Raw genomic sequence first — 14130 nt, 5'->3', positions numbered from 1 at the left:
CCCAGTCTGCAATAAACCCAATGTCCCAGTCTGTATTAACCGTAATGTCCCAGTCTGTATTAACCCCAATGTTCCAGTCTGCGTTAACCCCAATCTCCCAGTCTGCATTAACCCCAGCGTCCAAGTCTGCATAAACCCCAATGCCCAAGTCTCTATTAAAGCCAATGCCACAGTCTGTATTAACCGCAATGTCCCAGTCTGTATTACCACCAATGCCCCAGTATGTATTAACCCGAATGTCTCAGTCTGTATTAACCCCAATGTCCCAGTCAGAATTAACCCCAATGTCCCAGTCTGTATTAACCCCAATGTCTCAGTCTGCATTAACCCCAATGTCCCAGTCTGTATTAACACCAATGTCGCAGTCGGTATTAACACCAATGTCACAGTCTGTAATAACCCCAATGTCCAGTCTGTATTAACCCCAATGTCCCAGTCTGTGTTAACCCCAATGTCCCAGTCTGCATTAACCCCAATGACCTAGTCTGTATTAACCCCAATGTCCCAGTCTGTATTAAACTCAATGTCGCAGTCTGTATTAACCCCAATGTCCCAGTCTGTATTAACCCCAATGCCCCAGTCTGTAGTAACCCCAATGTCCCAGTCTGTATTAACATCAATGTCCCAGTCTGTATTAAGCCCAATGTCCCAGTCGGTATTAACCAAAATGTCCTAGTCTGTATTAAGCCAAATGTCACAGTCTGTATTAACCCCAATGACCCAGTCTGCATTAACCCCAATGACCCAGTCTGTATTAACACAAATGTCCCAGTCTGTATAAACTCCAATGTCCCAGTCTGTATTAAACCCAATGTCCCAGTCTGTATTAACCCCAATGTCCCAGTCTGTATTAACCCCAAAGTCCAAGTCTGTATTAACCCCAATGTCCCAGTTTGCATTAACCCCAATCTCCCAGTCTGCATTAACCCCAATCTCCCAGTCTGTATTAACCCCAATCTCCCAGTCTGTATTAACCCCAATCTCCCAGTCTGCATTAATCCCAGCGTCCCAGTCTGCATTAACCCCAATGCCCAAGTCTCTATTAACCCCAATCCCCCAGTCTGTATTAACCCCAATGTCCCAGTCTGTATAAACACCAATGCCCCAGTATGTATTAACCCCAATGTCTCAGTCTGTATTAACCCCAATGTCTCAGTCAATATTAACCCCAATATCACAGTCTGTATAAACCCCAATGTCTCAGTCTGCATTAACCGCAATGTCCCAATCTGTATTAACCCCAAATGTCGCAGTCGGTATTAACACCAATGTCACAGTCTTTAATAACCCCAATTTCCAGTCTGTATTAACCCCAATGTCCCTGTCTGTATTAACCCCAATGTGCCAGTCTGCATTAACCCCAATGTCCCAGTCTGTATTAACCCCAATGTCCCAGTCTGTATTAACCTCAATGTCCCAGTCTGTATTAACCCCATTGTCCCAGTCTGTATTAACCCCAATGCCCCAGTCTGTAGTAAACCCAATGTCTCAGTCTGTATTAACCCCAATGCCACAGACTGTATTACCCCAATGTCTCAGTCTGTATTAACCCCAATGTCCCAGTCTATATTAACCCCAATGTCTCAGTCTGCATTAACCCCAATGTCTCAGTCTGTATTAACCCCAATGTCTCAAAAAGCATTAACCACAATGTGCCAGTCTGTATTAACCCCAATGTCCCAGTCTGTAGTAACACCAATGTCCCAGTCGTTATTAACACCAATGACCGAGGCGGAATTAACCCCAAATACCCAGTCTGTATTAACCCCAATGTCCCAGTCTGTATTAATGCAAATGTCCCAGTCTGTATTAACCCCAATGTCCCAGTCTGTATTAACCCCAATCTCCCAGTTTGTATTAACCCCATTATCCCAGTTTGTATTAACCCCAATGTCCCAGTCTGTATTAACCTCAAAGTCCCAGTCGGTATTAACACCAATGTCCCAGTCTGTATTAACCCCAATGTCCCAGTCTGAACTAACCCCAATGTCCCAGTCTGTACTAACCCCAATGTCCCAGTCCGTATAAACTCCAATGTCCCAGTCTGTATTAACCCCAATGTCCCAGTCTGTATTAACCCCAAAGTCCTAGTCTGCATTAACCCCAATCACCCAGTCTGCATTAATCCCAGTGTCCCAGTCTGCATTAACCCCAGTGCCGCAGTCCGTATTAACCCCAGCGTCCCAGTCTGTTTTAACACCAATGTCCCAGTCTTCATTAACCCCAATGTCCCAGTCTGTATTAACCCTAATGACCCAGTTTGCATTAACCCAAATCTCCCAGTCTGCATTAACCCCAATCCCCAGTCTGTATTAACCCCAATGTCCCCGTCTGTATTAACCCCTATGTCCCACTCTGTATTAACTCCAATGCCCCAGTCTGTATTAACACCAATGTCCCAGTTTGTATTAACCCCAATGTCCCAGTCTGTATTAACCCCAATGTCCCAGTCTGTATGAACCCCAATGTCCCAGTCTGCATTAACCCCAACGGCCAAGTCTGTATTAACCCCAATCTCCCAGTATGTATTAACCCCAATGTCCCAGTCAGTATGAACCCCAATGTCCCAGTCAGTATTAACCCCAATGTCCCAGTCTGTATTAACCCCAATGTCCCACTCTGTATTAACCCCAATATCCCAGGCAGTATTAACCTAAATGTCCCAGTCAGCATTAACCCCAATGTCACAGTGAGTATTAACCCCAATGTCCCAGTCAGGATTAACCCCAATGTCTCCGTCTGTATTGACCCCAATGTCCCAGTCAGTATTAACCCCAATGTCCCAGTCTGTATTAACGCCAATCTCTCTGTCTGTATTAACCCCAAATCTCACAGTTTGTATTAACACCAATGTCCCAGTTTGTATTAACCCCAATGTCCCAGACTGTATTAACCCCAATGTCCCAGTTGGTATTAACCCCAATATCCCAGTCTGTATTAACTCCAATGTCCGAAACTGCATTAACCCAATAACCAGTCTGTATTGACCCCAATGTCCCAGTCTGTATTGACCCCAATGTCCCAGTCTGTATTGACCCCAATCTCTCTGTCTGTATTAACACCAATCTCACAGTTTGTATTAACACCAATGTCTCTGTCTGTATTAACCCCAATGCCCCAGTCTGCATTAACCCCAATGTCCCAGTCTGTACTTACCCCAATGCCCCAGTCTGTATTAACCCCAATGTCCCAGTCTGTATTAACCCCAATGTCCCAATCTGCATTAACCCCAATGTCCCAGTCTGCATTAACCCCAATGTCCCAGTTTGTATTAACCCCAATGTCCCAGATTGCATTAACCCCAATGTCTCAGTCTGTATTAACCCCAATGCCCCAGTCTGTATTAACCCCAATGTCACAGTCTGCATTAACCCCAATTTCCCAGTCTGTATGAACCCCAATGTCCCAGTCTGCATTAACCCCAACGGCCAAGTCTGTATTAACCCCAATCTCCCAGTATGTATTAACCCCAATGTCCCAGTCAGTATGAACCCCAATGTCCCAGTCAGTATTAACCCCAATGTCCCAGTCTGTATTAACCCCAATGTCCCACTCTGTATTAACCCCAATATCCCAGGCAGTATTAACCTAAATGTCCCAGTCAGCATTAACCCCAATGTCACAGTGAGTATTAACCCCAATGTCCCAGTCAGGATTAACCCCAATGTCTCCGTCTGTATTGACCCCAATGTCCCAGTCAGTATTAACCCCAATGTCCCAGTCTGTATTAACGCCAATCTCTCTGTCTGTATTAACCCCAAATCTCACAGTTTGTATTAACACCAATGTCCCAGTTTGTATTAACCCCAATGTCCCAGTCTGTATTAACCCCAATGTCCCAGTCGGTATTAACCCCAATATCCCAGGCTGTATTAACTCCAATGTCCAAAACTGCATTAACCCAATAACCAGTCTGTATTGACCCCAATGTCCCAGTCTGTATTGACCCCAATGTCCCAGTCTGTATTGACCCCAATCTCTCTGTCTGTATTAACACCAATCTCACAGTTTGTATTAACACCAATGTCTCTGTCTGTATTAACCCCAATGCCCCAGTCTGCATTAACCCCAATGTCCCAGTCTGTACTTACCCCAATGCCCCAGTCTGTATTAACCCCAATGTCCCAGTCTGTATTAACCCCAATGTCCCAATCTGCATTAACCCCAATGTCCCAGTCTGCATTAACCCCAATGTCCCAGTTTGTATTAACCCCAATGTCCCAGATTGCATTAACCCCAATGTCTCAGTCTGTATTAACCCCAATGCCCCAGTCTGTATTAACCCCAATGTCACAGTCTGCATTAACCCCAATGTCCCAGTCTGTATTAACCCCAATGTCCCAGTCTGTATTAACTCCAATGTCCCAGTCTGTATTAACCCAAATGTCACAGTCTGTATTAACCCCAATGTCCCAGTCTGTATTCACCCCAATGTCCCAGTCTGTATTAACCCCAATGTCCCAGTCTGTATTAACCCAAATGTCCCAGTCTGTATTAACCCCAATCTATCTGTCTGTACTAACCCCAATGTCCCAGTTTGTATTAATCCCAATGTCACAGTCTGTATTAAACCCAATTTCCCAGTCTGTATTAACCCCAAAGTCCCCGTCTGAATTAACCCCAATCTCTCTGTCTGTATTAACCCCAATTTCCCAGTTTGTATTAACGCCAATGTCCCAGTCTGTATTAAACTCAATCTCCCTGTCTGTATTAACCCCAATGTCCCAGTCTTTATTAACCACAAAGTCCCAGTCTGCATTAACCCCAATCTCATAGTCTGCATTAACCCCAATCTCCAGTCTGTATTAACCCTAATGTCCCAGTTTGCATTAACCCCAATGTCCCAGTCTGTACTTACCCCAATGACCCAGTCTGTATTAACACAAATGTCCCAGTCTGTATAAACTCCAATGTCCCAGTCTGTATTAAACCCAATGTCCCAGTCTGTATTAACCCCAATGTCCCAGTCTGTATTAACCCCAAAGTCCAAGTCTGTATTAACCCCAATGTCCCAGTTTGCATTAACCCCAATCTCCCAGTCTGCATTAACCCCAATCTCCCAGTCTGTATTAACCCCAATCTCCCAGTCTGTATTAACCCCAATCTCCCAGTCTGCATTAATCCCAGCGTCCCAGTCTGCATTAACCCCAATGCCCAAGTCTCTATTAACCCCAATCCCCCAGTCTGTATTAACCCCAATGTCCCAGTCTGTATAAACACCAATGCCCCAGTATGTATTAACCCCAATGTCTCAGTCTGTATTAACCCCAATGTCTCAGTCAATATTAACCCCAATATCACAGTCTGTATAAACCCCAATGTCTCAGTCTGCATTAACCGCAATGTCCCAATCTGTATTAACCCCAAATGTCGCAGTCGGTATTAACACCAATGTCACAGTCTTTAATAACCCCAATTTCCAGTCTGTATTAACCCCAATGTCCCTGTCTGTATTAACCCCAATGTGCCAGTCTGCATTAACCCCAATGTCCCAGTCTGTATTAACCCCAATGTCCCAGTCTGTATTAACCTCAATGTCCCAGTCTGTATTAACCCCATTGTCCCAGTCTGTATTAACCCCAATGCCCCAGTCTGTAGTAAACCCAATGTCTCAGTCTGTATTAACCCCAATGCCACAGACTGTATTACCCCAATGTCTCAGTCTGTATTAACCCCAATGTCCCAGTCTATATTAACCCCAATGTCTCAGTCTGCATTAACCCCAATGTCTCAGTCTGTATTAACCCCAATGTCTCAAAAAGCATTAACCACAATGTGCCAGTCTGTATTAACCCCAATGTCCCAGTCTGTAGTAACACCAATGTCCCAGTCGTTATTAACACCAATGACCGAGGCGGAATTAACCCCAAATACCCAGTCTGTATTAACCCCAATGTCCCAGTCTGTATTAATGCAAATGTCCCAGTCTGTATTAACCCCAATGTCCCAGTCTGTATTAACCCCAATCTCCCAGTTTGTATTAACCCCATTATCCCAGTTTGTATTAACCCCAATGTCCCAGTCTGTATTAACCTCAAAGTCCCAGTCGGTATTAACACCAATGTCCCAGTCTGTATTAACCCCAATGTCCCAGTCTGAACTAACCCCAATGTCCCAGTCTGTACTAACCCCAATGTCCCAGTCCGTATAAACTCCAATGTCCCAGTCTGTATTAACCCCAATGTCCCAGTCTGTATTAACCCCAAAGTCCTAGTCTGCATTAACCCCAATCACCCAGTCTGCATTAATCCCAGTGTCCCAGTCTGCATTAACCCCAGTGCCGCAGTCCGTATTAACCCCAGCGTCCCAGTCTGTTTTAACACCAATGTCCCAGTCTTCATTAACCCCAATGTCCCAGTCTGTATTAACCCTAATGACCCAGTTTGCATTAACCCAAATCTCCCAGTCTGCATTAACCCCAATCCCCAGTCTGTATTAACCCCAATGTCCCCGTCTGTATTAACCCCTATGTCCCACTCTGTATTAACTCCAATGCCCCAGTCTGTATTAACACCAATGTCCCAGTTTGTATTAACCCCAATGTCCCAGTCTGTATTAACCCCAATGTCCCAGTCTGTATGAACCCCAATGTCCCAGTCTGCATTAACCCCAACGGCCAAGTCTGTATTAACCCCAATCTCCCAGTATGTATTAACCCCAATGTCCCAGTCAGTATGAACCCCAATGTCCCAGTCAGTATTAACCCCAATGTCCCAGTCTGTATTAACCCCAATGTCCCACTCTGTATTAACCCCAATATCCCAGGCAGTATTAACCTAAATGTCCCAGTCAGCATTAACCCCAATGTCACAGTGAGTATTAACCCCAATGTCCCAGTCAGGATTAACCCCAATGTCTCCGTCTGTATTGACCCCAATGTCCCAGTCAGTATTAACCCCAATGTCCCAGTCTGTATTAACGCCAATCTCTCTGTCTGTATTAACCCCAAATCTCACAGTTTGTATTAACACCAATGTCCCAGTTTGTATTAACCCCAATGTCCCAGACTGTATTAACCCCAATGTCCCAGTTGGTATTAACCCCAATATCCCAGTCTGTATTAACTCCAATGTCCGAAACTGCATTAACCCAATAACCAGTCTGTATTGACCCCAATGTCCCAGTCTGTATTGACCCCAATGTCCCAGTCTGTATTGACCCCAATCTCTCTGTCTGTATTAACACCAATCTCACAGTTTGTATAAACACCAATGTCTCTGTCTGTATTAACCCCAATGCCCCAGTCTGCATTAACCCCAATGTCCCAGTCTGTACTTACCCCAATGCCCCAGTCTGTATTAACCCCAATGTCCCAGTCTGTATTAACCCCAATGTCCCAATCTGCATTAACCCCAATGTCCCAGTCTGCATTAACCCCAATGTCCCAGTTTGTATTAACCCCAATGTCCCAGATTGCATTAACCCCAATGTCTCAGTCTGTATTAACCCCAATGCCCCAGTCTGTATTAACCCCAATGTCACAGTCTGCATTAACCCCAATTTCCCAGTCTGTATGAACCCCAATGTCCCAGTCTGCATTAACCCCAACGGCCAAGTCTGTATTAACCCCAATCTCCCAGTATGTATTAACCCCAATGTCCCAGTCAGTATGAACCCCAATGTCCCAGTCAGTATTAACCCCAATGTCCCAGTCTGTATTAACCCCAATGTCCCACTCTGTATTAACCCCAATATCCCAGGCAGTATTAACCTAAATGTCCCAGTCAGCATTAACCCCAATGTCACAGTGAGTATTAACCCCAATGTCCCAGTCAGGATTAACCCCAATGTCTCCGTCTGTATTGACCCCAATGTCCCAGTCAGTATTAACCCCAATGTCCCAGTCTGTATTAACGCCAATCTCTCTGTCTGTATTAACCCCAAATCTCACAGTTTGTATTAACACCAATGTCCCAGTTTGTATTAACCCCAATGTCCCAGTCTGTATTAACCCCAATGTCCCAGTCGGTATTAACCCCAATATCCCAGGCTGTATTAACTCCAATGTCCAAAACTGCATTAACCCAATAACCAGTCTGTATTGACCCCAATGTCCCAGTCTGTATTGACCCCAATGTCCCAGTCTGTATTGACCCCAATCTCTCTGTCTGTATTAACACCAATCTCACAGTTTGTATTAACACCAATGTCTCTGTCTGTATTAACCCCAATGCCCCAGTCTGCATTAACCCCAATGTCCCAGTCTGTACTTACCCCAATGCCCCAGTCTGTATTAACCCCAATGTCCCAGTCTGTATTAACCCCAATGTCCCAATCTGCATTAACCCCAATGTCCCAGTCTGCATTAACCCCAATGTCCCAGTTTGTATTAACCCCAATGTCCCAGATTGCATTAACCCCAATGTCTCAGTCTGTATTAACCCCAATGCCCCAGTCTGTATTAACCCCAATGTCACAGTCTGCATTAACCCCAATGTCCCAGTCTGTATTAACCCCAATGTCCCAGTCTGTATTAACTCCAATGTCCCAGTCTGTATTAACCCAAATGTCACAGTCTGTATTAACCCCAATGTCCCAGTCTGTATTCACCCCAATGTCCCAGTCTGTATTAACCCCAATGTCCCAGTCTGTATTAACCCAAATGTCCCAGTCTGTATTAACCCCAATCTATCTGTCTGTACTAACCCCAATGTCCCAGTTTGTATTAATCCCAATGTCACAGTCTGTATTAAACCCAATTTCCCAGTCTGTATTAACCCCAAAGTCCCCGTCTGAATTAACCCCAATCTCTCTGTCTGTATTAACCCCAATTTCCCAGTTTGTATTAACGCCAATGTCCCAGTCTGTATTAAACTCAATCTCCCTGTCTGTATTAACCCCAATGTCCCAGTCTTTATTAACCACAAAGTCCCAGTCTGCATTAACCCCAATCTCATAGTCTGCATTAACCCCAATCTCCAGTCTGTATTAACCCTAATGTCCCAGTTTGCATTAACCCCAATTTCCCAGTTTGCATTAAGCCCAATCTCCCAGCCTGCATTAACCCCAATCTCCCAGTCTGCATTAACCCCAGTGTCGCAGTCTGTATTAACCCCAATGTCCCAATGTGTATTGACACCAATGCCGCAGTCTGTATTAACCCCAATCTCCCAGACTGTATTAACCCCAATGTCCCAGTATGTATTAACCCCAAAGTCCCAGTCTGTATTAACCCCAAAGTCCCAGTCTGTATTAACGCCAATGTCCCAGGTGGTATTAACCCCAAAGCCTCAGTCTGCATTAACCCCAATGTCCCCGTCTGTATTAACCCCTATGTCCCAGTCTGCATTAACCCCAATGTCCCAGTCTGTATTAACCCCAATGTTCCAGTCTGTATTAACGCCAATGTCCCAGTCGGTATTAACCCCAATATCCCAGTCTGTATTAACTCCAATGTCCGAAACTGCATTAACCCAATGTCCCAGTCTGTATTGACCCCAATGTCCCAGTCTGTATTGACCCCAATGTCCCAGTCTGTATTGACCCCAATGTCCCAGTCTGTATTGACCCCAATCTCTCTGTCTGTATTAACCACAATCTCACAGTTTGTATTAACACCAATGTCTCAGTCTGTATTAACCCAAATGCCCCAGTCTGCATTAACCCCAATGTCCAAGTCTGTACTTACCCCAATGCCCCAGTCTGTATTAACCCCAATGTCCCAGTCTGTATTAACCCCAATATCCCAGTCTGCATTAACCCCAATGTCCCAGTCTGTATTAACCCCAATGTCCCAGATTGCATTAACCCCAATGTCTCAGTCTGTATTAACCCCAATGCCCCAGTCTGTATTAACCCCAATGTCACAGTCTGTATTAACCCCAATGTCCCAGTCTGTATTAACTCCAATGTCCCAGTCTGTATTAACCCATATGTCACAGTCTGCATTAACCCAAATGTCACAGTCTGCATTAACGCCAATGTCCCTGTCTGTATTAACCCCAATCTCCCAGTCTGTATTAACCCCAATCTCCCAGTCTGTATTAACCCCAATCTCCCAGTCTGTATTAACCCCAATCTCCCAGTCTGTATTAACCCCAATCTCCCAGTCTGTATTAACCCCAATCTCCCAGTCTGTATTAACCCCAATCTCCCAGTCTGTATTAACCCCAATCTCCCAGTCTGTATTAACCCCAATCTCCCAGTCTGTATTAACCCCAATCTCCCAGTCTGTATTAACCCCAATCTCCCAGTCTGTATTAACCCTAATCTCCCAGTCTGTATTAACCCCAATCTCCCAGTCTGTATTAACCCCAATCTCCCAGTCTGTATAAACCCCAATGTCCCAGTCAGTATTAATCCCAATGTCGCAGTCTGTATTAACCCCAATGTCCCAGTCTGTATTAAGTCCAATGTCCCAGTCTGTATTAACCCCAATCTCCAAGTCTGCATTAACCCCAAACTCCAGTCTGTATTAACCCCAATGTCCCAGTTTGCATTAACCACAATCTCCCAGTCTGCATTAACGCCAATGTCCCAGTCTGTATTAACCCCAATCCCCCAGTCTGTATTAACCCCAATCCCCCAGTCTGTATTAACCCCAATGTCCCAGTCGGTATTAACCCCAATGTCCCAGGCGGTATTAAACCCAATGCTCCAGTCTGTATTAACCACAATGTCCCCATCTGTATTAACCCCTATGTCCCAGTCTGCATTAACCCCAATGTCCCAGTCTGTATTAACCCCAATGTCCCAGTCTGTATGAATCCAAATGCCCCAGTCTGTATGAACCCCAATGCCCCAGTCTCTATGAACCCCAATGCCCCAGTCTGTATTAACCCCAATGTCCCAGTCTGTATAAACCCCAATGTCCCAGACTGTATTAACCCCAATGTCCCAGTCTGTATTAACCCCAATGTCCCAGTCTGTATTAACCCCAATGTCCCAGTCTGTATTAACCCCAATGTCCCAGTCTATATTAACCCCAATCTCTCTGTCTGTACTAACCCCAATGTCCCAGTTTGTATTAAACCCAATCTCCCAGTCTGTATTAAACCCAATCTCCCAGTCTGTATTAACCCCAAAGTCCCCGTCTGAATTAACCCCAATCTCTCTGTCTGTATTAACCCCAATTTCCCAGTCTGTATTAACGCCAATGTCACAGTCTGTATTAACCACAATATCCCAGTCTGTATTAACCCCAATGCCCCAGTCAGTAATAACCCCAATGTCCCAGTCTCTATTAACCCCAATGTCCCAGTCTGTATTAACCCCAATCTCCCGGTCGGTGTTAACCCCAATCTCCCGGTCGGTATTAACCCCAATCTCCCAGTCTTTATTAACCGCAATGTCCCAGTCTGTATTAACCCCAATCTCCCAGTCTGCATTAACCCCAATATCCCAATCTGTATTAACCCCAATACCCCAGTCTGTATTAACACCAATGTCCCAGTCTGTATTAACACCAATGTCCCAGTCTGTATTAACACCAATGCCCCAGTCTGTATTAACACCAATGTCCCAGTCTGTATTAACACCAATGTCCAAGTCGGTATTAACCCCAATGTCCCAGGCAGTATTAACCCCAATGTCGCAGTCTGTATTAACCCCAATGTCCCAGTCTGTATTAACCCCAATGTCCCAGTCTGTATTAACCCCAATGTCCCAGTCTGTATTAACTCCAATGTCGCAGATTGTATTAAGCACAATGTCCCAGTCCGTATTAACCCCAATGTCCCAGTATGTATTAACCCCAATGTGCCAGTTTGTATTAACCCCAATGTCCCAGTCTGTATTAACCCCAATCTCCCAGTCTGTATTAACCCCAATCTCCCAGTCTGTATTAACCCCAATCTCCCAGTCTGTATTAACCCCAATATCCCAGTCTCTATTAACCCCAATGTCGCAGTCTCTATTAACCCCAATGTCCCAGTCTGTATTAACCCCAATCTCCCAGTCTCTATTAACCCCAATGTCCCAGTCTGTATTAGCCCCAATCTCCCAGTCTGTATTAACCCCAATCTCCCAGTCTGTATTAACCCCAATCTCCCAGTCTGTATTAACCCCAATCTCCCAGTCTGTATTAACCCCAATATCCCAGTCTCTATTAACCCCAATGTCGCAGTCTCTATTAACCCCAATGTCCCAGTCTGTATTAACCCCAATCTCCCAGTCTCTATTAACCCCAATGTCCCAGTCTGTATTAGCCCCAATCTCCCAGTCTGTATTAACCCCAATCTCACAGTCTGTATTAACCCCAATCTCACAGTCTGTATTAACCCCAATCTCCCAGTCTGTATTAACCCCAATCTCCCAGTCTGTATTAACCCCAATCTCCCAGTCTGTATTAACCCCAATGTCGCAGTCTGTATGAACCCCAATGTCCCAGTCTGTATTAACCCCAATCTCCCAGTCTGTATTAACCCCAATCTCCCAGTCTGTATAAACCCCAATCTCCCAGTCTGTACTAACCCCAATCTCCCAGTCTGTATTAACCCCAATCTCCCAGTCTGTATTAACCCCAATGTCCCAGTCTGTATTAACCCCAATCTCCCAGTCAGTATTAACCCCAATCTCCCAGTCTGTAACAACACCAATCTCCCAGTCTGTACTAACCCCAATCTCCCAGTCTGTATTAACCCCAATGTCCCAGTCTGTATTAACCCCAATCTCCCGGTCTGTATTAACCCCAATCTCCCAGTCTGTATAAACCCCAATCTCCCAGTCTGTACTAACCCCAATCTCCCAGTCTGTACTAACCCCAATCTCCCAGTCTGTATTAACCCCAATCTCCCAGTCTCTATTAACCCCAATGTCCCAGTCTGTATTAACCCCAATCTCCCAGTCAGTATTAACCCCAATCTCCCAGTCTGTACTAACCCCAATCTCCCAGTCTGTATAAACCCCAATCTCCCAGTCTGTACTAACCCCAATCTCCCAGTCTGTATTAACCCCAATGTCCCAGTCTGTATTAACCCCAATCTCCCGGTCTGTATTAACCCCAATCTCCCAGTCTGTATAAACCCCAATCTCCCAGTCTGTACTAACCCCAATCTCCCAGTCTGTATTAACCCCAATCTCCCAGTCTCTATTAACCCCAATCTCCCAGTCTGTATTAACCCCAATCTCCCAGTCAGTATTAACCCCAATCTCCCAGTCTGTACTAACCCCAATCTCCCAGTCTGTATAAACCCCAATCTCCCAGTCTGTACTAACCCCAATCTCCCAGTCTGTATAAACCCCAATCTCCCAGTCTGTATAAACCCCAATCTCCCAGTCTGTACTAACCCCAATCTCCCAGTCTGTATTAACCCCAATCTCCCAGTCTGTATTAACCCCAATCTCCCAGTCTGTATTAACCCCAATCTCCCAGTCTGTATTAACCCCAATCTCCCAGTCTGTATTAACCCCAATCTACCAGTCGGTATTAACCCCAATCTCCCAGTCTGTATTAACCCCAATGTCCCAGTCTGTATTAACCCCAATGTCCCAGTCTGTATTAACCCCAATGTCCCAGTCTGTATTAACCCCAATCTCCCAGTCTGTATTAACCCCAATCTCCCAGTCTGTATTAACCCCAATGTCCCAGTCTGTATTAACCCCAATGTCCCTGTCTGTATTAACCCCAATCTCCCAGTCTGTATTAATCTCGATCCTCTGCTCCATCCCTGTCTATAGAGGTTGTACTCACGTTCTCTGTACGGGTTTCCTCCTCTTCCTGCCCGGGTACATGTTGCTGTGGACCGGCCTCCCGGAGCCTCCCTCACTCCCGGAGCCTCCCTCACTCCCGGAGCCGCATCAATGCAGCTGGATCCCGGACTGAGTCCGCTCCCTCTCCCCGGGGCTGTAATACCAGAGCTAGTGCTCCGGCTCCGCAACCGCGACTCTGCAGCGCGGGATCGAGGATCGTGCACACGCCTCATTTAGCGCGGGAGCGCGCCTGGTCCAGCGCGTCGACACTGGGAGCGCGCATTATTCTTTATCACTCCCTCTCTCCATCCTTTTCTCTCTCTCTCTCTATCCCCGCGTCCCTCCCTCACTCTCTCTCTCCCTCTCTCTCTCTCTATCCCCCTGTATCATTCTCTCCCTGCATCTCTCTCTCTATACCCCTGTATCATTCTCTCCCTGTATCTCTCTCTCTCCCTGTATCTCTCTCTCCCTGTATCTCTCTCTCTATCCCCCTGTATCTCT

General features: G+C 45.7%; 1 protein-coding gene across 1 annotated transcript in view; it reads right to left on the bottom strand.

The window, feature by feature from the left end:
• The window catches only part of ahr1b (aryl hydrocarbon receptor 1b), a 176066-nt gene extending 162356 nt beyond the window's left edge, over window positions 1-13710 (bottom strand). Inside the window, exon 1 of the mRNA XM_078551418.1 lies at window positions 13631-13710. Coding sequence (XP_078407544.1) covers window positions 13631-13671 — 41 coding nt within the window. The 5' untranslated portion in view covers window positions 13672-13710. The remainder of the gene's footprint in view (window positions 1-13630) is intronic.
• Window positions 13711-14130: the final 420 nt, after the last annotated feature.

The sequence above is a fragment of the Cetorhinus maximus genome, chromosome 11, assembly GCF_964194155.1.
Source record: "Cetorhinus maximus chromosome 11, sCetMax3.hap1.1, whole genome shotgun sequence".
Taxonomy (NCBI): Eukaryota; Metazoa; Chordata; class Chondrichthyes; order Lamniformes; family Cetorhinidae; genus Cetorhinus; species Cetorhinus maximus.
This window is presented reverse-complemented; position numbering and strand designations above follow the sequence as displayed.